The sequence below is a fragment of the Pelodiscus sinensis genome, chromosome 9, assembly GCF_052426305.1.
Source record: "Pelodiscus sinensis isolate ZL-2025 chromosome 9, ASM5242630v1, whole genome shotgun sequence".
Lineage (NCBI taxonomy): Eukaryota > Metazoa > Chordata > Testudines > Trionychidae > Pelodiscus > Pelodiscus sinensis.
The window spans coordinates 39,044,506-39,071,371 of NC_143060.1; the positions used below are offsets into that span (position 1 = coordinate 39,044,506).

At 42.8% G+C, this 26,866-nt stretch overlaps 1 protein-coding gene across 5 annotated transcripts in view; it reads left to right on the plus strand.

Moving 5' to 3' along the window:
- The window catches only part of PTBP2 (polypyrimidine tract binding protein 2), a 121,748-nt gene that overhangs the window by 80,961 nt on the left and 13,921 nt on the right, over nt 1–26,866 (plus strand). For all 5 annotated transcript variants that reach the window (XM_006114126.3, XM_006114127.3, XM_006114128.3 and 2 more), the window contains one exon: nt 15,228–15,423. In XM_006114126.3, the coding sequence (XP_006114188.3) occupies nt 15,228–15,423 (196 nt within the window). The remainder of the gene's footprint in view (nt 1–15,227; nt 15,424–26,866) is intronic.

Consider the following 26,866-nt stretch of genomic DNA (forward strand, 5'->3'; position numbering starts at 1 on the left):
CTTCTGATTCAGAATCAGTCATACCATTTCAGGAGGAGCTCCAGCAGGAAATGTCAATGAAAAACAGACGATCACCATTAACAGCAGGTGCCATGGCTTCAGTAGCAGAATGCTTCACAGTGGCCTTTTTGGACCCTCTCTGAATTTCATCAAGCCTAGGACATTACGTATATCATACAATTGCATATTGCTATCCAAAAAGCTTTGGTTAGCAGATATGCTTGTAACACCTCCACCTCACTCTCCAAAGTTACAAAGATGCTCCCCTCTAGCTCATGAGCAGAATTCTGTTCCTTCATTGAGGAAAAGACCATTTCTAGAGCTTCCTTGCAGGCAGTTTTGGACAGCGCTGACACAGCAGCAAGAGTCATGGCAACTGGGGAGGGCCTCGTGGCTCCAGGCCTCTGATCTGCCATACAAGGTGCAGCAGATTATTCAAGACCTCTCTTTTGAGGGCACCATTCCTTTTTTTGAAAAGAAAGACAAAAGGCTATATGTACAGCCTCAAAGATTCGAGGGCAACACTTAAGTCCCTTGGTCTTTACAGCTCTGTGACTCAGTGTAGACACTTCGGACCTCAACTGCCATAACGATTCTTTACTCAGAACTATCAGGAAAGCTCCTGTATTAGAAACAGGGGTGTCAGGAATAGGCCTCACCAGTCCTCCTGTCAGGGCTCTGGCCAGACCAAAACTTCATCAGGCCCTTATCAGGCCTTTTGAAGGTGTGGTCAAGGAGGGCATATCTGTTTCACAACTGGATCCCACCCCCTTTACCTTGGATTCAAAACTATCCCCTTTTCACCAGGCTTGGGCCCGTATCACATCAGATCAGTGGGTTCTTGACATGGTGAAGAGAGGATACTCTATCCTTTTTTCGTCCCTTCATCCCTCCCAATCCCCTTCCCCATCCCTCTTCAGGGACCCTTCTCCCAAGCAGCTCTTGGTCCAGGAGGTGCATTCGCTCCTCTTGTTATGAACAGTGGAGGAGGTTCCTTGGGAGTTCAGGAGTAAGGAGTTTTATTCTCAATACTTTCTACTACCAAAGGCCAGTGGTGGTGTAAGACTTACACTAGACCTGAGGGGCCTTGTAATTGGTCATGCCTCGCTGCTACAGGAGCCTCCTGCTGGTCACTTGGGAATTAGCTCCTTCAGTCCCGTAGCACCCCCTTTCAGCAGGGTTTTACCCTTAAAGGGTCAGTGCGGGCAGACACCCTGACACAGAGCTCAACAAGTTTCTAAGAAAACTGAGGCTCTGTGTGGTATCCTTGGCCTCTGTTATCTCCTCTCTGGATCTAGCAGACTGATATGCCATCCTTGATTTAAGGACACATACTTCCATATTTCAGTTGCCTTTTCCTACAGGACATACCTCTGATTTGTAGTAAATGGGATACACTACCAATTTATGGTCCTTCCCTTTGGCCTGTCTTCAGCACCCAGAGTGTTCACAAAATGCATGGCAGTGGTCATTTGTGCACAAATACCAAATTTAAAAGTTCCCTTATCTCGACGATTGGTTGATCAAAGGCCATTCCAGGGAACAGGTATAGTCCAATCTCAGGCTCATCAGACAAACCTTCAGCATTCACATAAACAGGAAGTTCACTCTATCCCCAGTTCAGAGGTTAGAATTTATAGGGGTAGTTCTCAGTTCAACCCAAGCTAGAGCTTCCCTCCTGGAGTGCCAGTTGCAGGCCATATCAGACATTATAAGAGATCTCAGACAGTTCCCCATTGCCACGGCAAAGAACTGCCTCAACCTTATAGGTCACATGGCAGTGTGCATCTACATAGTACAGCATGCCAGATTAAGACAGTGACCTCTCCAGTCATAGCTAGCATTAGTGTATTGACCAGCACGCGACAATCTGGACAAGATTATGACTTTACCAGACTTAATATTAGGCTCTCTCCTGTGGTAACTCAGCCCTCAGGAGGTTTGTGTAGGGATCCTGTTCCCAAGTCCCCAGCTATCCTTAACATTAGTCACAGAAGCTTCAGAATAGGGTTGGGGAGATCACTTTGCAGGTCTCCAAACACAGGGTCTGTGGTATAGGCACTCTCTCCCTCCCCATCAAGGCAGTACAGCTGGCATGTCAGACCTTTTGGGATTACTTAGCAGGTCATTGTGTAGTGGTTGTGACTGACAAGATGTTGGTAATACTCGATATCACCAAACAGGGGAGGCATATGCCTGAGACTTTGGGACTTTCGTGCAGGACATTCAGTTCACCTGCAAGTGTCCTACCTCCCTGGGGTGTTCATCAATTTGGTGGCTCACTTCAGCAGGTCCTTTCACAATCATTAAATGGTCGCCCTGCCCAAGAGCTACAGAATGAGATTTCTAAAGTGGGGCATTCTCCTCATTCACCTGTTTGCCACTCACCTCAACAGGAAATGTCATCATGTCTGCGCTTTCCAGAACCACAGCAGAGGCTCCATAGTTAATGCGTTCCTTCTTCATTGGCAAGGCCTTTTTCTGTATGCATTCCCTCCCATCTCTCTGTTACACAGGTTTTTTCTCACGATGAAGAGGAAACACATGCAGGTCATTTTGATAACCCTGGCTTGGGCCCATCAGCTGTGGTACATGTTTCTCCTAGACATGGCTGTGGAGACACCAGTCATTCTACATATAATTCCAGACCACCTGATGCGGGACCATGGCCAACTCAATACCCAAACCTCAAGTCACTCCACCTCATAATGTGGAAGCTCTGTGGTTAAACCCTACAGAATTGTCATGTTCCAAGGAAGCTCAGTGAATTCTGTTTGGTAGCAGAGAGCCTTCAACCAGAGTCACGTATTTAGCCAAGTGGCAAAAGTTTTCAGTCTGAGTGACTCAGCAACACTCCCCTCAGATGCCGGCCCAAATCCTTCTCATTCTAGACTTTTTCATTTGAAACCAGAAAGGCTTTCTCTCCTTTCAGTAAAGGTACACTTGGCAGCCATATTGGCTTTCCACCCAGGTTGGAATGACCACATGGGCTGTGTCTACATTGGCCCTTATTCCGTAATAGGGATGCTAATGTAGCACTTTGGAATAGGCAAATCCACGGGGGATTTAAATATCCCCCACGGCATTTGCATTAACATGGCTGCCGCTTTTTTCCAGCTTGTAGATAAGCCAGAGAAAAGCGCCAGTCTGGACGCGATCCTCCGGAAAATAAGCTCTTTTCTGGAGGATCTCTTATTCCTACTTTCACCTAATTGGAATACACATGAACAAATACTTGAAAAAGAAAAAATGGTTACATAACTTCCCGCAACTGTTCTTCTTCAAGATGTGATGTTTATGTGTACTCCAATATCCATCCTTATATCTCTTCATTGGAGTAGCTGGCAAGAAAATACTGAGGAGGAGGGGATGAGTCTGGCAGAGCTATCTGTTTGGTGGCATGAAGGTGTGACAGCAGGAAGTGCCCAGGCTGACCTTGTGGACACCTCTATGGGAAAAATCTTCTGGTCATCATGCATGTATGCGTGTAGACAACTAATTGGAAGAGAGATAAACAACACATCTCAAAGAACATCAGTTATGGGAAGGTACTTAACAGTTTTTCCTCTTGGAATAGATTCTGGCTATGCTGATCTATGTTTTTATCACCAGCTTGGATTCAATCAGGGTATCTGTGACTGAAGTGAAGTTTTGCTCACCTTCAACTTAAACAAAATGATGCAAAATACTTTGGAGCAGAGAGAAAAAAACACTGAGACAAGACTCTGATGTACTCCAAGCTATCACGCCTCTTTTTAGAGGAAGGCATCTGGACCTTACAGATGCCTTTCAGATGCTAACATGCATAAAGGGATACTTTTCAATGACAGTAATTGTCTTAAGGGATGTCTATGCTGCAGTTAGACATCCAAGGCTGTTCCCAGCCCAGTTGGCTTGGGCTCATGTATGTAGGCTAAGGGGCTGCCTAATTGCAGTGTAGATGTTTGGGTTTATGCGGTAGACCTGATGAGGGTCCTAGAGCTTGAGCTCCAGCTAAGCCTGAAAGTTTGTATCTCAGGTAAACAGCTCCTTAGCCTGAGCATGAGTCAGCTGTTACAGGCCAGCTCTGAGTATCTAATTACAGTGTAGGCATATCTTTGGATTCATAGAGCATTGCCAGTTCTGTGTATTGATATTTAAACTACTATTAATATTCTGTATTTTAATTATAGTAGTTGGGGCCAACCTGGAGCCAGGCTGGAGTGCATGTGTATTCTTTTCTGGATGATGGGCTAATTCAAGGATACTGTCATATAGGAGCCCCCCCAAATAGCGAGCTAATACAATGGTTCTGGCATCTCTTAGGTCCCTAGGTGTCCCGCAGAGACCATTTGAGGCTGTAACTTATAATATATAAAAAATGTAGTTGCCCTAAAATGGACTAATGCTTTTCAAACATTTAAAATTCTAAAAAAAATGATCTTTTTAAAAATAGGATATTATTTCTGTATAAGCAAGCAGGGTGCTGTGAATTGCAGCATCTGAGTCAGAAACAAAGTAGATACAAAAGTAATCTTTGTCTTGGACTTCCCATTTTCCTGGAGAAGAACACATGCTACAAGTAGTCCCTGGATCAAGGAGTTCTCCATATGGTACTACAGTTTGAACCTTTCTAGTCCAGCATGCTAAGAACCTGACCTGTGAATTTGCTGGACCACGTCATTACTGTAGGGAATAATTCCGGACACACTGGGTGCAGGTGAAAACAAGCAGAGGATTTATTGGTTCACACAGCTGGTAGAGTACCCACCAGAGGTTAACCTGGTGGAGCACTAGCTAAATCAAAACATACATTAGATTATATATTCAACAGATGGGTGGAGGGGAAATGATTTGATAGGTTTAGCGGCGGAAACGTTATGAGCACATAAGCCAATAAAATATGAAGGTTATACAGGATCCCCACCCATCACCAATTAAACATATTATCACTAATACAAATAATTATTCGTAACAAGCTAAATAAGCCAACCTAAATAAAGGCATGTTGAATGGTCATTTTGTTGGCTGGAAATATAACATGTCTACCGTGGGAGTAATGTTGCCTTGGGTTGGCACAGTCTTTGGGATCCTAGCTTATTTTCTAGGAATAAAGCAGACAGTGAAAAACAATCCAGCCATATCAAAGTGAGGCCCTTTTGTGGAATGCGGTTGCCAGGACGACCAGGGTCAAGTTAACTGCTGTGCTGTATTCCCAGGCCTGTCTTAAATTTAGGATTTGAGTTCTCAGCAAGATACCATGGACTGCCTCAGTTTACCCCTAAAGTTCCCTCCTCTTGACCTTAGGGTACTTTAACCCGCCAGGTTAAATACAACAATTTCAGGGTTTTTTTAATTTACTTTGGATGCGCCAGCACAGCACCAGCACTATTATAAATGTTATAATCTAAACTCTCCACATAATTTGGCAGAACACTACCCAAATCCATCCCCCAGGTATAGTATCACCAATAAAGGTGCTGCCCATGATTATAGGTTTGACCTCTACTGTCTGGTTGAGTGCTGCAGAGTAAGGTGTTTTGGCATGGTTCACGGTTTTCCCTGTCTGTGTGTACCTCAGACGGCCAATCCTGATATGCCTTTGTGCGTCAGCCACCAACTCCTTGATCTCTGCCTGCAGGGCCAGCAGCCCCTGCTCTTGGTACTTACTTCCTCCATGCTATTCAGAATCCCATGTTAGGTTACCTGTCATTGTCGAAGTGCGGTAGAGCCATGTCCTGTCAACAGTCAGGATCGCCCGGCGAGGGGCTGTTCTGTACAAGGATGGATATGGAGAGGGGCAGGACCTTCCATTTAGTTCAATGGAATGGTTTGTCTGGGTGGTCAGACACCAGTAGGTACCGTTTATTTGGACCAGCTCGGTGTTCATTTGTTTCTCTGTGACAACCACTTCAAACCTAAACAGATTCGTCATGATGTTATATGAGCAGGTACATAAAATTTCCTTATCAGAGTGGATGCGGGAGAGTGTGTGTGTGGGGGGGGGGGGCACGCACACCTTCAAAATAAGTGATGGAGGTTACCATCCTGGCTAGTGAGGAATGCCCAGAGGGGCTAAAAGTCAAATGGTTATACTATGGCGTGTCCAGGTAGGTCTCTGGATTCTCATGGATTCCTGGCATGAGGTAGATGGGAACTCACCATCTCCATAAGGGCTGGATGAACCCAGCCAGCTATAGGTTTCTTACAATCCCCTGGGTAGTGGTGGCTAAAGCATACTCTATTCCTCAGTCTAGGTCTTCTAATTCCTTTAATTTAGTTCCGTTAATTAGCAATCCAATTAATCTCTGGTCCAAATATCTGGTTATATCTAATCATAGAATCATAGAGCTGGAAGAGACCTCAGAAGGTCATCAATTCCAGCCCCCTGCTCTAAGCAGGACCAATGAAGTGAGCACAGAGCTGGAGAGATCTTTTAAACTATTTAGGATTAATCGGTTGGCTTGGCTGGTGTCTAGGCCTCCACAGGCAATAGATATTACTGCATCTGCCGGCCTGGATTCTATACGGTCTCTGTCCTCTGCCAGCTAGGCTATTACGCCTACAATTACCAACACTTTTGTGGCTTACTGGGTTGCTAGAAAGTTTCAGGGGGTAGCCACACTAGTCTGTAACTGAAAAACTTTTAAAACTGCAAATAGTCCTGCAGCACCTTAGAGCAGTGGTCACCAACTAGTAGATCAGAATCTACCAGTACTTCTTGGAGCCTCTGATAGGTGATCCTGGCTGGTTTGGCTGGGAAGCTACGAAGAGTTGGCACTTCAGTTGCCCCATCACCCACTGCCTGGCTGCTCCTGCACTCTGCCTTGGAGCTGGCCCCCTGGGAGCCTCTTGCTTGCTGTGCAGAGTGTGGGAGGGAGAAGGGGGCGCTGATGTCAAGATGACCCTCCTCTCCCCATTCCTGTACCCTATCTCCACACAAAGAGAAAGGGGATGGAGGAAGCTTGGCGATGCAGATCTCTGTCACTTTACACACTGTGTGTGTCTGTCATTCTCACAAATGCCAACTGTCCTTCACTCTCCTCTCCCGACTCAACACATACATGAGGGATTGTTGTTACTTCTTTTACGGCTTGCAAAGTGTGTTACTTTGGGGTTTTTGATTGGTCTGTGCATTTCATAATTTTCATTTCTCTCTTACTCTTCTATTTAATTCTTTGAGCTGTGATTTCTAAAATGCCTTACCTGTTGTGGCTGAAATACTTTTCACTATGGTAATTGCTGCTCCTGGTGCCCCATGCTGCCCCAAGTGATTACAGTTTTCATGTCTACTGCAAGGAGTCTATTAAATAATTATGGTTACAAGCAGTGTTCCCTCTAAGATTTTCCATCTGTGAGCAGAGTGAGTTTTGTCTTGTGCACCAATATTGACGTTGTGTGCTTGTTCAGATGTGTACCACTGTGGCACCCACCAGTTACTAACAAAACTATATATAAAGTTTAAATGATGTAAGAAAAATACTAAAACAAGGGATAATTAGTAAGGTGAATGACCCTGCACCCCCTCACCCACCCTGAAAACCATCCAGACTTGCATCCAGTCTCATTCCTACACAGCATTGTTCCCACCATTCCTGTATCCAGGGCGCCCCAACTCCTACACCTCAATCCTGTGCACCCTTTACCACTAGCCCTGCATTATGGCCCCTTTGGCCCTAATTTCTGCATAGTGCACCCTTCATCCCAGCCCCTACACTTTCCTCCCAGCTGTGTCTCCAAGCCTCTAATGCATATTTTCTGGCTTCTAAGTGCTTAATGCAACTGGAACAGGTAAAGTTTTCAAAATATGAATTTCAAAAAAAGGGGAAAAACAGGAAATACAGGAAATCTTAGCTTTTTAGACTAAATGTATATAGAATTTTAATATTCTCTTAGACTAGTTTTTTTGAAAATTGACAACTGGTAAAGTGAGCATCAATATGTTGGTCAAAAGTACATAGACCAAGAAAAAATGTGAGCACCTGAAACAAATCCTTACTTTTAACAAAAATAAGATATAGTTAACTTCTGAAGTAGTGAATAGCAGGTTTTTTAGACCTCTAAGTGTATTCCCTTCCAGAAAGCTAAAGGAAAATATTTATATTTAACATAGATCATCAGGGAGAGATTTCAGATCCATTTTAGACAAGCATTCAGAAAGCATGTAATGATACTTTTATTCCAACCTGCCTACAAGTCCTAAACTCTAGCCAAGAGACACAACCACCTCAAAATTAATTTACCTTTCTGCAACTTGTCACTAGATAGCTATACTCATGCTGTACTTATTTCCACATACACTGAATGACTGCTCCTGACCTCTTATTTGACCACTGGGCAGGAAACTTAAGTTCACCACTTGACTGTTTGCAGCACATCATTGGTTAAGATTTTTTTTACACACAGTGCCTCCTTCAGAGGAGTTTTGGGCAATGCAGTGTGGTCTAGGCTTGAAGGAAAGACACTGTACAGGTGTTTGATATGTGAGGGAGCCGTTCTGTGCCCTGAAACTAAACCCTCAAAGGGGGGCAGCCACCCACCGCCATGCAGCCTGGCCAGCCAGCTGCGGTATTCTGCCTGCCGAGGCTGCCCCAGTAGGGACAGCCTTACTGCACCCTGTCTCCAGTCAGAGCAAGGAAGGACAGCCACCATGCGTTCCTCTCGTGAGGCTTCTCCAGCAGGGACAGAGTCACTGCACCCGGCTCCAGCCGAAGCAGAGGGGAGCAGCCACCTGCCACCATGCAGTCCAGCCAGAACCCACCAGGCTGGCACCAACACCACTCACCTTCCGTTCCAGCAGGAAAGTGAGTGGTAGCAACAGCTGCTTCACAGCTCTGCAAACGAGGTGGGTGGGCCTAAAATTTCTTTTGTGGTTACACAGGCACTTAGCTTAGGAGGAACCCTAGTTACAAGTGATAATTTTAAAATCAAATTGCCTTGTGCTCTGTGACTGCCTCTCTCCTGGCGAGACAGAATTCCTGAGGTAGAGTTTTTGAGTTGTGTGCTTCAAGTTGTGCTTACACTTTCAAATGGATGTCACAAGGAATTACCATTCTAAGTTGAAAATACAAACTGGCGTGTATGGATGTTTTTAAATGCCTTCCATAAGTGCCTGACTACTTTTGTCTTTCTGGATTAAAGACTAATTGCATGTCTCTTAATTTGGCAGCTCTTTCTGTCTGTTGTAAGCCAGTTGAAGGTAACTCTTTCCTCAGCCCATAGTCATCAGATTATTATTAAGCTTTACTCATTTTAAATATCCTTTCTATTCTGTGGCATGTTACTGTGGTTTGGACTTGGCTAATTGTAGCTGATTATGATGCTATGTTTAGACGTGGTTATTTTGAGAAAAAAACCTTCTTTTGAAATAGCCATGTCTAAACAGCGTTTTTATCTCAAAATAGTGTATTTCAAAATAGCGGCTGGCTGCGATTAAGCAAATGAAGTGCAGGAAATTCAAATCCGTGCTTCATTTGCAATTTCGTTAGTCTGCATTTGCATTCCTCTCTCAAGAGGCATGCAGTGTAGACATACCCTCTGTCTGCAGTCTTGGCCTTTAGCAATAGCTAGGATGTTCTTGAGTCTCATGGGTCACATGTCTATTTGCACACAAGTGGTCCAGTTTGCATGGTTGCATCTTTGCCTCTCAAATGAGGCTCAGGACAGTTTAGCATCCAACTTCTTGGACAGATTGGTTTATCTTCCTCCACTGCTCCTACACATCTAGCAGTGGCGGACACTTCCAGAGAATGTTTGTCAGGGCCTCTTTGTCTGGTCCTTACCGAGCGGGTCTATTATCACCAATGCCTCCATGCAGTACTGTGGAGCACATTGGTGCTGCTGAAAAATCAAGCACACGGCATCAATCCTTACTGCATATCAGTGTGCTGGCACTTCAGGCCTTTTGCAAAGTCATGTTTTTCTGGACCGTATTGAGCTCAGTGGTTCATCTGCTTAGATAGTATCACCACAATATATTATGTGAACAAGCAAAGAGGAGCACACTTCAGGATGCTGCATCAAGAGGTAGTCAGGCTGTGGTAGTTCTGCATCAAAACGAGTATCATGTCAATCAATAGTCAATCACTTATCTAGAGTCCAGAATCCACAGTGAGTGAGGAAATGCACAGACTTTTAATCTGACTGTATATATCAGTGATCCCCAAACCTTTTAGCTCACAGTCCTCCTTCCCCACAGAGCCAGGAGAGGGGCCACACCTCTAGGAGGTGGGACCTGTACAGGCGTAAGGGGGTCAAAGCTGGGGTCATAGCTGCTGCAGTTTAAGGGAGTAGTTGGGATCCTGGGTGTGGTGTGGGCAGCTGGGACCCCAAGTGTGAGGCTGGCAGCTGCAGCTGAGAGCATATCCCTGGGTATATGGCCAGAAGCCAGGGCTGGGGCCAGGGCCAAGAGTGGAGCTGGTCTGGACTCCAGCTGCAGCTCTCCTTCCCCCAAACATTACTCTGTGCATCCTAGGGGGACAAACTCCACAAATTGAAGGAATCAGATATTCATAATGACCACTTGCTTGAAATTAGCATTTTCTGTTAAAGCTCTTAAGTCTTTCATTTATCATTTCACAAGATTTCTTTGATGGGTAATTTAGTTGCAACAGTATTTACCATATAAATGTTTGTTACATTATGAAAGAAATAGATCAGTGAAAACAATGCAAGTAACATTGCACTAGTTTTCATGAAAGTTAAACATCTGAATCCACGCTATATAGTCAACAATTACATTGATATAGTCTAATAGAAAGTAAATTGGCCTGAAAACACACATCTGGCATTCACTTTTGGGTACTGTTTGTGATCACCTATACGGGCAGTCCCCGGGTTACGTACAAGATAAGGACTGTAGATTTGTTCTTAAGTTGAATTTGTATGTAAGTCGGAACTGGTACATATTGTAGGGGAAACTCTAGCCAAACATTTCTCCAGAGCTCAGTTTTATTCTCCCACACCTCACTTCCCTCAGTCCTTTATTCTCAAGCTGAGGTGTCTGCTGAGAAAAGCCGCTCCGCGTCTCCCTGGTCTGCTGGGGGGAAGCAGCTAGTGTGGGCTTGCCTCACCCCATTTGTAAGTAGGGATCCGATGTAAGTCAGATCCATGTAACCCGGGGACTGCCTGTATAGTGAATATCTCTTCCTGTACTTGAAGAGGGGGTTAAAAATGTGATGCAGATGTGTATTCTGAGAACCATCCCCTGTACATTGTAGTCTAGTGTCTAGGCATTCTGTATGAAGAAACTGAGGAGGGATTCAGTTGGCAATGCCTCAGATAGATGGAGTAGGGAATATGGCCACAAGGTGCAAGCACTACCCCTCTGCAGGAATTACTAGGCAAAATTTTCTAGCTCTGGTGCAGTGAGCATGAACATACCTAAGTGGAATGCCACTACATCATATCTTAAATCACAGTAACCATTAGAGATGTAAAAGAATAGTCAACTATCTGATAAGCAAAAACAAACTATCAACAGGATAATCTGCTAGTCGCTCCCCCTTTAAGATAGAGTCCCTCTATTAGATAGAGTCCCTAGCTGATCACGAGCTCCACCTGGTATTTCAAAGTGGCAGTGCTGCACTGAGCCTACAGCCAGCGGGGGAGTGCCCAGCTGACCCCAGGCTCGGTGCGGCATGCCAGCTTTGAAATGCAGAAGAGTCCCTAGTGGGACTCTTTTGCATGTCAAAGTTGGTAAGCCGTGTGGAGTCCAGGGCCAGCGGGAAGTGCCATTGACTCAGGACTCCACATGGGTGCTTCCACTTTGAAATGCTGAAGAGCCCCCGCTGGGGCTCTTGTACATTTCAAAGGCAGAACGCGGAAGTGCTTATTGAATAGTTGATGGAAATTCCATCGACTACTCGATTAGTAAATAATCGCTACTTAACAATCCTAGTAACCATAAATACTTTTTTAAAAAGCATTGTCTTAAAAGGGGGTAGCAGATCTCCTTTTTTTGTTTATCATTTAAGTGGTGTTGATGCTTTTGTTGAACAACAGAATAAAAAACATCCTACTAGAACACAGCAAATACTGTGATCCTCCACATAACCACTTTTTCTTCAAGTGATTGCTCATGTGCATTCCAATATAGGTGTGTGCGCGGAGCGTGCACGCACCATCAGAAGTTTTTCTCTCAGCAGTACCCTTAGGGCCAGCAGGGAGCCCCCTGGAATGACACCGGTATATCTCCCCCACTCAGTTCCTTCTTACTGCCTGCTGGCCCCCTCCCCCACTCAGTTCCTTCTTACCGCCGTGACGCTCATTGGAACAACCCTCAGTTCCTCAACGTGATCATTGTCTTCATAGTTCTTCTTCAGTCTTTAGTTAATCTTCAGCTAAGTGTCTGCAATTTTTTGTTGTTTTCTGTTGATTGCTCCGCGCCGTGGCATGCCGTGAGCCCGCAGCAGGGCATGCCCGGCCCACAAGTCTTTAAGCCCTGCAAAAAGTGCAATAGGCCTATGCTGTGCGGTGACCCACACTCATCGTGCTTAAAGTGTCTGGGAGAAGCACACCTTACGGAAGCCTGTAAAATCTGTAAGGCCTTCAAGCCCAGGACGAAACGCGAGAGGGAGTTGCGTCTTAAGATCCTCCTCATGGAAGCGGCGCTCTGACTGGCTCCGGCATCCCAGAGGACACCAGCCTCAGTGCATGACGGTTCCACGCACCGTGCCTCTCCATCACTGCAGGGGCCCCGGCACCGCTCTCAATTGCCGGCACCTCAGAAGAAAAGGCGGCCTAACAGGTCGGTCCCCACCTAGGCGTGCGCCCTCCAGTGGGACATGTGGCACTGACGAGCCCAATCCTTCTAGGTCGAGTGGGCCTGCCTCCCAGCGAGGGGACATCAGCCCTCTGGAGGACTTCCCAGAGCCATTCACTCTGGAGGCGTTGGAGGCAGCGAGGGTTCTAATAGAGCCCTGCCCCTCCACTCCGATTCTAGCATCCTCTAGGTGACACGAGGACACTCAGCACCAATTGCCGCCTGGGGCGATGAAGACATGGTGCATAAGGGCAGACGTTGCCTGGCTCCGATGGTACCACACGTGGCACCAGACATTGAGACACCAACACCCCCGGTACCATCCAAAGACACGGCACCGGACGCGGTACGGCAACATCACCCAGCGCCGTCACCGCCCTAGAGCCCATGAGCACCTAACTCCATGCAGGACCCCCGCACAGCCATGCCTCCTCGACACCGCGGCAAGCCAGAGTCCATGTCTTGGCGCACCACAACTCCTTTGGCATCCACGTCGGCACCACCCTGGTCCACCTTGGAGTATTCGTACAACTCCGAGGAAGAATCCGTTCAGTCCTCGAGGGCCTCCAGGTCTTGCTCGTGGTGCCGCTCCCGCTCTCAGCACGGTTCCCAGTACCGTAGACCTCTGCTCCGGTACCAGCAACAGTGGGCTCAGCCGGTTCTGGTGCCCATGGGGAAACATGGCCACCTCAGCCTCCGGGGCAATGGCCCTTCTGGACTCCCTGGGCTTATCACCAGAACCAGGGTGCAGACCCCCCCCAGACTGGCTTCTGTCTCTTCAGGGCCGCGAGTTCCTCTGTCGGCGACACCTCTTGTCAGGTCCCCCACCTCGGGACGTTCTCTATCTCCGGGCCAGTCGTCCCCAGGTCCAGGGGGGAGCACGGCTCTAGTGAACCAACCTCCCCCCTCTTCGTCCATGGACACCTTGGATGATCCAGGTCTCGAGGATGCCCCTGTTGGTGAGGTCCAAAAGGGGTCATTGTCCTCCTCCACGGATGAGGCGTTAGCCAACTCCACCCCGTCTATGCCCTCCATGTACGCAAGAGTCCATCAGGACCTTTGCCGCCACCTGGCCCAAAGCTTGGGGGTTCAAGCAGAGAAAGTTTCCGACAACTTGGATCCTACTGTTGATATTCTGCATTCCGACACCCCCTCTAGAGTGGCTCTACTGGTCAACAAAACAGTCGCCAAAATCTCCAAAGCCTTGTGGCAAATCCCCGCCTCCATTCCTCCAATGGATAAGCATGCGGAAAGGAGGTACTTTGTCACCCAAGGGTAACAGACACTTCTTCTCTCACCTTCCCCCAGGCTCGTTGGGGTGCAAGCCATCAATCAAAGGGAGAGACAAAGGGAGCCTGCTGCCACCCCTAAGAACAGGGAGGCCAAAAAGTCTGACTTGCTGGGACGGAAGGTCTCCTTAAGGCTACTGCTGAAGGAAAAACTTCTGATGGTGCATGCACGCTGCGCGCAAACACCTATATTGGAATGAACATGAGCAACACATCTCGAAGAATCACAGTTACGAGATAAGTAACCGTTCTTTAGTATATGGAGCTTTACATTTATTACATATCATTTTAATTACTTCTGTTTAATCTTCTCTCTCTAGTGCCCCTTTTAAAATAATGCTTCACTGTGGTTTTAACTTTTGAAAACTTTGCAGTACCTGAGTTAAATACCAGGTATAGTGAAACTCATTGAAATAATGTAAAATATATCAAATACCATATACAGTACAAGCCTTGTTATTTAGCATTCATGGGAAATTTGGGTTGCCAGTTAATCAGGTATGCTGGTTACTTGAGCCTTACTTCGTGGTTCATGAATTTTTCAATGTACACTAGCCATAGTTGCAGGTTGGGTTAAATCCGTGGTGTCTAACACACTAGCCACATGTGGCTATTTGGCCAGTTGAGCGTGGCTAGCTCACTTTAGTGGCTACTGCTTCAGAACTGGTTGGATACCACAGAGTTAGAGAATATCCGATAATGGTATGTATATACAGAAATACAATACAAAGAAACTTTACTGCCACAAGTTTACAAACTTGACTTCTGCAAGCTCTAAAAATGTGTCAAAAAATGATGCTGGATGACTATTGGAATTGTTCCTATTCACTGAAGGAGGAATTATATTGCCATCTGTGACAGATGCTGGATAACCGAGTGTTATCCGGATACTCACGTGACATACTGGTTGTACTGTACTAAAAAGTGGTTATTTGGAAGATGACTGTATTAGATCTGATAAACTAGGTCCCCAGTTTTGCTGCACTAAAAGGCTTCCATAAATTTCCAGGCATTTGGCTATGCAAAATTTGCTACGTAAGGAAATGAAAAAGCTTCCACTTTGAACTTTGAGCTTTATTGGGTTTTAAACTAAATAATTTTAGTTATAACCACAAATGGATGCTCATGTTTATCAGACTTCAGCTGTTGTGACCAAGCTATAGTGTATATTATTAAATACATTTTTCCTCTTTCAGGCATTAGATGGACAAAATATTTATAATGCTTGCTGTACCCTACGGATTGATTTTTCCAAATTGGTGAATTTAAATGTGAAGTACAACAATGATAAAAGTAGGGACTACACTCGACCTGATCTTCCATCTGGGGATGGACAACCAGCATTGGACCCAGCTATTGCTGCAGCATTTGCGAAGGAGACTTCCCTTCTAGGTATAATTTTAATTTTCAAACTTCCCTTCCAATTCCTAATTCATTGAATGCAGTCTTTTTTATTATGATTAATTATTGTTATTATTTAATGTTTTATCTTTTAGGTTGTTTTCAGTTTTCCTGTGCAAATGTAATTTCCCTGTAAATTTACTATATAAATAGTAAAAACAGTAATAGGTCAGAATACACACATGATCAAAAGTTGTTGTCTGCATACATTTTTTTTAATTTCCCCAAATCATCCTTCCTTTTGTTCTGTCTGTCAACTTGCTCCATTATTGGTAACCGAGGTATTTTCCCTTCAGCCTGCCCACCTCATGTCAAAATCTTTAGGACTTGATATTGGCCCTGTTAAAAACAGGGAAGCTTCTCTCTTGACTTCAGCAGGAACAGGATCTGTGTCTTTCTTGGCACTTGAAGCAGGTCATGAAATTGCAGCTTCCTTTCATCTTTGTGGTATCCATCTTTTCTTCAGCTAGGAAAGATAACCTGTTGCTTTGAGGAAGAAGTGTCTTCTTGTAACTTCTGTAAAAAGTAACAAAGAAATACAACTGACACCCTCCCCTCCCCTGCCCTCCAAACAAACAAACCATGTCTACAAAGAAATTCAATCTTAGCATTTGTTATAATAATTACTGCATTTTTCCATTATATAGCTCAGCATTCTTATTTCTAGTACACTGGTATGCGGGCTCAAGAGCACATATGAGAACCCATCAGAGGAAGCAGTTGAGATTCCCTGAGCAGTGCACACACAAACGTGTTCTAGCCTCTAACAATCTTCTGGTTCTTGGTATAGGTGATGCATTCAGTACTTAGGTTTTGAGAGAGAAATTTTTGAATACACAGTTCTATATAATTAATTACAATTTTGTATCGACCCTATAAATTTCATGATTACATAAACTAGTGAGCTTTGCTCAATTCTTGTTCTGGATATCTTTAATACTTTGATGTTTTAGGTTTCATTTTGTCAGTAGAATTCAGATTTGCATTTAGATATTTTTATAAGACCCAAAGAACTGTGCCTGGTTTATTATCTTACTCACTTACTGTCTGTTTCCTTTGAAGTTGGGAAGCTAGAAGAAAGGATCAGCCATTTATGTAAAATGCTACATTCTGTTTTGGCAGCCAGTAAATTGAGGTGTTTTTTTAAAGTATTTGATTATAAGCAGAGTTGGAAAAACTTCATGTTACTGAGATTGCCCAACATTTCTGATTTCAGTAGCTCTGATCCAGTTCATAACTTGACCAAACTTCAGTGATTTGACCTGAAAATTTCCATGCCAGATATCTTCCTCAGACTTAATGTTTTTGAAAAATTTTGGCCAAAATTGGTTCAGACATTTCTGAGAACCAAGCTATGGGAAAATACATTTGTTAAATAATTCTGGTGACTTTTTTTTAGAAAGCTTTGTACTCTCTGTCCCCCATGCTTTTGAGCAGGGACTTCAAATTTGACAGGGGATAGTTTTTGTTTTAGGGATGTGCCTGTTGGCATCACTGTAAAAATCCACCCAAATTTGTCCAAGTTGTGAACCTTAAAAAAAAAAATCACAGTTCACACAAGGTCATATGCTTCTTAGGGTATGTCTACACTACAGCATGAATTCAAACTAACTTAAATCAAATTTGTTAATTCGAACTGAGCTAATTCGAACTAGTGCATCTAGACCTAAAAACTAGTTTGAATTAGCAGAGTTTAAAGAGAAGTTAGATAAATTCATGGAGGCTGGGTCCATGGAGTGGTATTAGCCAGGGGATAGAAATGGTGTCCCTGGCCTCTGTTTTGGAAGGCTGGAGATGGATGGCACAAGACAAATGGCTTGGTCATTGTCTTCGGTCCATCCCCTCTGGGGTAGCTGGTGTTGGCTGCTGTCGGCAGACAGGCTACTGGGCTAGATGGATCTTTGGTCCATCCCAGTACAGCCGTTCTAAGCTCAGGGTCAGGGGTCTCACTGGACCATCTTGATTTTCATGCAAACCTGCTCCTGGGTGGCCAGGCTGGCAGCTATCCTGCCCTAGACGGCCACTTTCCTGTGCCTAGTGCAGAGGTCGTGGATGAGGTCCACGATGTCCGCACTAGACCAGGCGGGCGCCCGCCTCTTGCAGCCCCGGGCAGGCTCCTGGGAGCCGCCAGCCTGGTCACGGGAAGAGGCAGAGGGCTGGGTGGCAGCGGGTGGCTGGCTCATCCCGTGCCAGATGCAGGATCTGCTGGCTGGGTGCTGGCAGGCTTGCACCTGGCACGGGCACCGTAGCCAGACCGTGCCCCTTTTGAGGGCTCCGGGGACGGGAGGGGGGCAGAAGAGTTTCCTGGTGGTGCCCAGAGTGGCCACCAGGGCAAGCTGGGGAGGGCTAGCCTCCCACTAGTTCAAATTAAGTGGCTACACAGCCCTTAATTCGAACTACTTAATTCGAACTAGGCGTTAGTCCTCGTAGAATGAGGTTTACCTAGTTCGAATTAAGCGCTCCGCTAGTTCGAATTAAGTTCGAACTAGCGGTTTGTATGTGTAGCGCCTATCAAAGTTAATTCGAACTAACGTCTGTTAGTTCGAATTAACTTTGTAGTGTAGACATACCCTTAGATTTGAGCAGTTAAATAGTCTTCCTAAACTTGTCTTGCTCCAGCCTGAGGCTAAGCAGAACTTTCCCTGCAAGTGAAGTTCTGGGCTGCTGCTGGAAATTATGCAAGGTCCTGCTCTGGACCCCTGAATCATGGTAGGAAGCACGTCTCACCTGTGCTGGCAGGGTCTCCCTTCATGAGTCCCGGTAGTGTGGAGTGAGAAGTTGCCTGATTCAGTTGGCATAGAGAAAAGAACTGGATCTGTGAGGGGTGAGAGAAACATAGAATCATAGAATGAGAGAATACTAGAACTGGAAGGGACATTGAGAGGTCCTCAAGTCCAGTCTCCTGCCCTCATGGCAGAACAAAGCATCATCTAGATCATCCCTGATAGATGTCTGTCTAGCCTGCTTTTAATATCTCCAGTTATGGAGATTCCACAACCTCCCTAAGCAGTGTTTAATGACCCTGACAGTTTTTTCTAAAGTCCAACCTAATCTCCCTTGCTGCAATTTAAACCCATTGTTTCTTGTCTTGTCATCAGAAGCAAGGAGAACAATTTTTCTCCCTCCTCCTTGTAAAATCCTTTTAGATACTTGAAAACTGCTGTTGTGTGCCCGCTCCGTCTTCTCTTTTCCAAACTAAACACCCCAGTTCTCTGTCTTCCCTCATAGCTCATTTTTTCTAGGCCTATAATAATTTTTGTTTCTCTTCTCTGGCCCTTCTCCAATTTCTCCACATCCTTCTTGACATATGGTGCCGAGAACTAGACACACATGCTTGAACTGAGGCCTCATCAGTGCAGAGTTGAGCAGAAGAATGACGTCGCATGTCTTGCTCATAATACTCCGTTAATGCACCCTGGAATGATGTTGGCTTTTTTTGCGACAGTGTCACATTGCTGACTTATATTTAGCTTGTGGTTCACTGTGACCCCGAGATCCCTTTCTGCGGTACTCCTTCCTAAACATTGGCTTTCCATTGAGTAAGTGTGAAACTGATTGTTCCTTCCTAAGTGAAGTACCTTTGCATTTGTCCTTATTAAAGTTCATCCTATTTCCTCAGACCATTTCTCCAGTTTGTCCAGATCATTTTGAATTATGGCCCTATCCTCAAAAGATAGGGGGTCATAATTCAGTGGGGGCCATAAAAGGTACTTGCAACCCCTCCTAGATTAGTATCATCTGCATACTTAATAAGCATACTCTCTATGCCGATATCTAAATCATTGATGAAGGTATTAAACAGAACTGGTCCCAAAACAGACCAGTTTTTCTTCTCAAGAACCCCATTTGTTATGCCCTTGCAGCATAACTGTGAACCGTTAATATACATGTATTTCCGTATTTGATTGATGAAAAGGTCATGTGAGATCATACCAAATGATTTACTGAAGTCTAGGTATACTGCATCCACTGCTTCCCCCTATCCACAAGACTTATTATCTTTTCAAAGAAAGCTATCAGATTGGTTTGACGTGATCTGTTCTTTACAAATGCATGCTGAATATTACCTATCACCTTATTATCTTCCAGATGTTTGCAGATGAATTCCTTAATTATTTGCTCCATTATTCTTCCCTGGCACAGAAGTTAAACTGACTGGTCTGTAGTTTCCTGGGTTGTTATTTCCCTTTTTATAAATGAGCACTATATTTGCCCTTCGTCTCCTGGAATCTGTCACTACTTCCATGACTTTTCAGAGATGATAGCTAAAGGCTCAGATACCTTCTCAATCAGCTCCTTGAGTATTCTAGGATGTATTTCATCAGGCCCTGGTGACTTGAAGACATCCAACTTTTCTAAGTAATTTTTATTTTTTTTTATTTTAACTTCTAAACCTCGACCCCATTTTTTACTAGCAATTTCTATGTTAGGCATCCTTTCACCGTCAGTCTTTTTGGTTATGACCAAAATAAAGAAATCATTGTTTCTCTCTCTTCACTGAGCAATAAGCCTACTTGGTTCTTGGTCTTCCTCTTGCTTCTAATATATTTATAGAGTGTCGTCTTGTTAGCCTTTATGCCTCCAGCTAGATTGAGCTTGTTTTGTGCCTTTGAATTTCTGATCTTGCCTCTGCATACTTGTTTGCTTATATTCATCCTTTGTAATTTGACCTAGTTTCCACTTTTTCATGAGACTCCTTTTTGGTTTTTAGATTGTGTAAGATCTCCTGGGTAAGCCAAGATGGTCTCTTGCCACACTTTCTGTCTGTCTTATGCAGTGGAATAGTTTGCTTTTGTGCCTTTTTTAATAATATCCCTTTGGAAAACTGCCAAATGTCTATAGTTGTTTTTCCTCTTAGTCTTGCTTCCTATGGGATCTTATCTACCAGCTCTCTGAGCTTACTAAAATCTGTCTTCCTGAAATTCATTGTCTTTTTTTTTCTGTTCTTCCTGGACTCGAATGAGGAGCCTGGGGTTGAAAGTAGAGAAGACTGAATTTGGACAAAGAGCCAATGGAAGGATATTGGGACTGAAAGCAGTGGGGATAAGAAATTTGAGTGGCTTGCGGGATGGGGAGGGCGAGAGGAAAGAGATTAGATTAGGAGAGGCAGGGAGCAGGGAATGACTGGGGAAGGAGACTGAGAACAACGAGTAGAGGGTTGAAGTGGGGGAACGGGAGTGACTGGGTGGGGATACTGGGACAGATTGGAAGGACGACACAAGGACTTTCAGGGCAACAAGATTGGGGCTAGGATCAAAATCTTGATGGGTAAGACTGGGACTGGCTAGGTGAGGCGAATGAGACTAGGATAAGGAATCTGAGTAGCGAAGGGACAAGATTAGGATAAGGCCAGACGAGGGAGGATTGTGCAGAAAACTTCTCACTGCCGGGAACGGGCAGAAAGCCATGTTCACTAGTGCAGAACTTGTAATGGAACCCAAGACTCCTGAATCTCACCATTCCCTGCTGTTAGCAAATATATGTGATTACCCTCTAGTAAAGTGTGTGTCTTGTTCCCCTCTATCATATAGTGGAGGACAGCCTACTACTGCGAATTATTATTTTTTGCTCAAGAAGCAATGGTCTGTTTGGCTTTTGTTTATAATCCATTTAGGTATCCTGTGATGGAATTTCTGAATTTTCAGTTTGCTTTTTTGAAAATGAGGAAATTATGCACAAAATGTTGCTAAAAGAACATTACTACGGTTACAAAATCTACAGACTAGGAAATTCAGAATTAAGGTTGTGCAACCTTAATTTGTGTCTCTTATATACATGCACATGATACTGTGGTATTTAATTACATGAACGCATACCATTTTTTCTACAGAGCTTCTGTCTTATTTTGTGTACAGGATGGACCTGTTCTAGGAAAAAATCAGCGTTATGTGGTAAAGCAGATTGTCTGTCTGTACAAACTATGCCACAGTTCTTGCAGAAATTAGAAGGTGTTTAATCAATGAGGTGGGGATTGAAGGAACAAAGGATGAGTCTTATGCTTAAGGCAGTTGAATGCTGCCCTAGAGAACTGGTTTATTTTCCTTTTCCTGACACTGATTTCTTACGTGAGCTGAGCAAGTTGCTTAATCCTTTCTTTTCACAGGTGGTCAGTTATTGTGTTTCTCTCGTTTTTTGGTTGACTGACTCGAGATACCAAAGTCTGATTTGTGTAGGTCCTGAGCACTGATACCTGTAGCTAAAGTCACTGGGAGCTGTAGTGTTAAAATATAAAGTAAGTTCTCTGAAAAAGTCAGATTCTGGGAATTTCAAATTGGGCAATCAAAATTAGTGACTATTTCTGTTCCCCATAGGAAATATGGTTATAATAATTCTTCATCCTACAGGCTGTAATGAAAATAAATGTGAAGCACTTGGATATGATAGTAATGAGCACCATAGAAAAGCCCCCAAAAATCTGATAATACCATCTTTAATAAGCATACAGTGAATATCGATAAAATGAAGACACTGGTATTTCGAGATAAGGAAATAGGAAGGAAGATCAATGTAAATGGAATCGAACTAGAGAACATAGGGAAGTCCACGTATTTGTGGAGTAACATGACGTATGATCTAGACTGTAAGAAGGAAATATCAACTAGAATAGCGAAAGCAAGAGCGCGTTTGAAGGCGATGGATAAGATCTGGAAAAGTAAAGCATTTAGCTTAGGAACAAAGCTCAGCATCTTGAAAACGTGTTTGTTAAGCAGCATGTTGTACAGATGTGAGACATGGGTAATAATGAAAGATTCGAAGAGAAGAATACTGGCGTTTGAGAGGAGGAGTTATAGAAAATCCTGAGAATAAAATGGATGCAGAAGGTCACCAATGAGGAATTTTATAGGAAGATGCAGCCAAAAGAGAACCTACTGCAGCAGTTTAAACAACAGAAGTTACAACTATTCAGGCATAACTGCAGAATGAACAAAGAGCGAAAAGTTAAGACCTTGGTATTCGGCATAATGGATGGTCCGAATAGGAGAGGCAAACCCCACAGAGAATGGGTAGTTGATCTAGTAGATTGGTGCAGAGGTAGTCTACGGAAACTAAGCCACTCTGCACTGGACAGGGAAAAATGGAAGGAAATAGTGAGGGAGGCATTGGACACCAATGGGCATTGAGCCCATAGTTGTTGATGATGATGAAAGAATGCATGCAGCACATAATCTACAATGATGAGAAAACAAAATATCAAGACTACTCTTTGTGAGGCATTGATATAGTCTGTTACAGAAAGGACTAAGTGAATATGAATTAGATACCCTTTAGTTCATGCCAGCAGGTTCAACACTGGATAGTTACAATGAAACACGTTAGAGTTCTCTACAGTTCACACCCCCTGTAGGCTGGATTGCAGCACTTCTAAAAGATAAATCTTATTAGAATAGGATAGAAATTGTTCAATAACAAAATTATTTAACATAAAAATGGCAAAACTGCATCAGAATAGTCCATCTAGCTTCTGACAATAGCTCATGCAGGCTCTTCAGAGGGACTGAACAGGATAGGTAACCATAAAATGATCCATCCCAATAATTTTTCCATTTTAGTTCAATAGGAAACATTTAAAAGAAACTAGATAGATGATAAATTCCCTTTACCGTCATCTGTTTTTTTAAATATGGAGATTTATATAAATGTTCCCACACAAAACATTATTTTTATTGGACAGATCATTGGATTGGCACACAGGACCCTTGAATTCAGCTCCTTGAGTATATTTTACATTATATGGAAAAAAAACCCATACAGAGAAAATCCTCTATCCTAGGAAGACCACTAGCTGTTTTCTGATATGAAAGCAATTATTTCTGATCAACATCAATGTATTCTGTATTCCAAGATACAGACTAGAGTTAATGTTTATTATATATAGTAATGTAAGTGTAAAGTAGTGTAGTGATGTTGTAATTATCTCCACACAAGTATTGCAAACCCAGGATATTCAGTTAAGGTTAAAATTAAAAGAAATTAAGACACAGAAACATGTGTCGTCATACAAGCAACCTTAACTTCACCCTGTAATGATGCTGTCAATAATCACGCTGTTATAATTAATGCATAATATATTTTGTGATCTCATATTAGATTAAACTGATTTTTAAAGACCTTATTTTTTTCATTATTAGTATTACTACAAGGCTGATTTCCCTAACTCATTTTCATACTTTAACATTTTGGGGTTTATTTTAAAGGTACACTTAACTCTAAATATCTTGTGTTTGTAATGCTTGTTTCAGGGTAATCTGAACATCCAAGAAATGTTTTCAGCCATTAAGTTACTGATATGTACTCTCAATCTTCACTGTAGTTTAACATAGTTCAGATTTGAGAATTTCCTTTATATGTAATTAAAAGTTCATGTATGAACACTGAACAAGAATCCAGAATCAACTCTTAGGGCCATTATCTCCTAACACTCAAACTCCATATTTTGCTTCTGTATTCACATACCACTTTGTCCTCACTATTGTCCTTCACATTTTTGTATTCACATCCACCCAGGGTTCCCTTCCTAACCTTCTTGTCAAATCAATATGGTGCATTGTATAGTTATTGAAAATAATTTTTATTTTTGCCATGATTCTGCATAACTTGGTTTCTTTATCAAGGACTAAAAGATAATGTTCTGCAGGGAATTCTACAAAGAACTGTCTGGATAGAGTGCCATTGTCTTTCACTGAATCAATGTGGCTTCATTTCCATTGTTCCCAGTAGGAGTTATTGGCCTTTTTGAAAGACTGTACTGTTAGCCTCACTTCATTGAGAATAATAACAGATAGCAACTATTTTGAAAGAGGCCATTTTTGTGTGATTTGCTGATATAGAATAACAGTATCTTCATCCTTTCCCCAATAAATCCTCTCCCCTCACAAAAAATGTTGTCAGAGATAGTCAGTTTTACATTTGGATGATGTACAGTACTTTGTTACTGAGATTGTTAGTGACTTCAAAAGAAAGTATTAACTCTTATTTACTTAAATTCCTTCTGTATTAACATACTAAGTGCTGTGATTTTGAGGTTTGACTGTATTGTACACATAGTTTAATTTTATAGTGGAAGTTTTAGTGGATGTGACAGCGCTGAAAAATAAAATCTTTTGTTTATCCAAGAAAGAACGCTCAAACAATTCTATGCTTTGGAAGTGATGCAGTGCTAGCTCCACATTACCCCTGCCTCAACTCTGAGGAGCAAATAAATGTGAAAAGATAATTTCACTGTGTATCCATTCTAGCCATAGCACTTCTGGTTAGGGATGTGAAAAGTTAACTAGTTACCTGGCAGCTGAGACTACCCCAGGTTGGAGAAACCCCCTGCCCAGGATCCCACTTAATCGGTTAATCAGTTAAGCCTAAAGTTTAACCAGTTAATTGATTAAACAGGATTTTACATCCCTTCTTCTGATGAGACTGCTAAAAATGATTTGATTGTGATTGCTTACTTTATTTGAAAAAAATGTCCATCAGGGAATAGGTAAGCAGTTGTCAGACCATCAGGCTAGATTTGAACCAGGGTAAAAGGGTGGATTTGTTTTGTTATCAGTCCTCCCACCCCCACCCCCCATCAGCCAGACTCTTAATTCAGTCTTAACTAAATATTTATTTCCATTGCTCCTTTAGTCAGTTGCTGTCTCTTGTGCCAGTTTTAAATGAAACCAAAATAAGGTGTTTCTTTTATTGTTTTGATCTAAATAATTAATATGGACACATTTCAGGCATTTCATTCTCTGTTTATAGAGATTATTAAAAGATAGTCACCTTTTTAAAAAGAATTTGCTTGCTTTTATTTGGAGTCTTCTATAGATTGATTCATTTATCCTGCTCCCTCTTTGAGTTGTAATTCCATTTTATTCCCCAGAAACCTAGATCATTTTAGATTGAAAAAGAATTAATCATTAGTGGCTATGATGTGCTGTGTATACCCCCGAGACACATGGTTTAATTGTTTCTATCTGAGGGGTTCTAAACTCTGTAATACAAGGTTTGCTATAAGGTGCATGTGTGAGGGCACAAGACATAAGAATGTGGATCTTTAGAGGATATAACCTTTGGAGAACTTCTACTTCAGGTCCTGGTAAGCTATTCCTTTATATTCTGTTTTACCATACTTAAAACGTTATAAAATGCAGTGATCTGTTGTTTTTAATATAATTGTACACAGTAGCCCCATCAGGATCAAACCTATATATTTATAGTTGGCTAAAGTTTAAAACCAGAAAAGATAACTGTAGCTACCTGTTATTATATATGTCATAAATTGCATGCCTGAGCATACAGTGTGTATAGAAATACATTTTGGTGTTTTAAAGGTTTTCTAGCATACATTTAGGAATGGGTACATGAATGGCAAAACGATAAGGTGAGTTGTTCAGTTCATCCCAGAAGAAAACCGATAAAACCTGATCACAGTATCATGTACACCATTGTGTATAGCACAGGAGATACAGAAATAATAATTTAGGACTGTTTTAAAAATATTATTTCACCTGTAAAATATTAGTTAATATATGTCTATAAAGGTCACAGAAGAAAGCATAAAAACCCTCTAAAAATAGCCTAAAGTAACTTTTCTGTGCCTAATAATATTACTCTTTCAGGGCCTTTGAAAATTACAAGTGAGTGTAAAGTCTCATTGGGAAGTTCTACTTTCCAGTGTTAGAAAGCTGCTGTTTCTAGCTTTTACAGGTTGAACCTCTCTAATTCAGCTCTCTCTGGTCCAGCAACATGTATGGTCAGGCATGATATTAGTTAGCCAGACATACACTTATTGTGGGTGTGGTCAAATTTCCCACGGTCCCATAAAGTTTGTTTATAGCCACCAGTCCTGTCTCTCAGTGTTCTATGCTCTTATTTAGTTCTAATATACCCCTAAAAGTCTTCTAAGAGCCCAGTGAGTAATGGTTGTGTTGGTAATGCTGCTAGACAATTTTGACCTTCCATAGTTAGAGGCAAATTTCTTGGTTTGGAACTGGTCTGGTCCCAAGGGTGCCAGACTAGACAGGTTCAACCTCTACAGTGATTTGTGAGTATCATGGCATTTTCTTAGATTAAAAAATGCCCTAATTTTAAACTGTACCAGGCTTTTGCCACTTCACACAGAAAGAGTTGTGCAGTAGGCACATAGTATTATGCCCCTTTGTCTTGTGAATCTTTATTGAATTTTTACTGTGCAGCTAATGTGTGAATATGTGACCTTGTTTAACTATACTTCCTGAGCGTACCGAAAACAGACATGAAAATGGGTATGTATAATATTAATCTATTTCTGTATTTTTCATGTTTGACTTAAGTTCTTTCAAAATATGTTTCTTGGGGGACAAGTTTTATACATTGTTTTGTTTCCTCTTATCTACATCACAGAAATCTGAAACATTAATATAATTCAAAAGTCAACTAAAATTATCAAGTAGAGCAAATTTACCATTTTTATGGC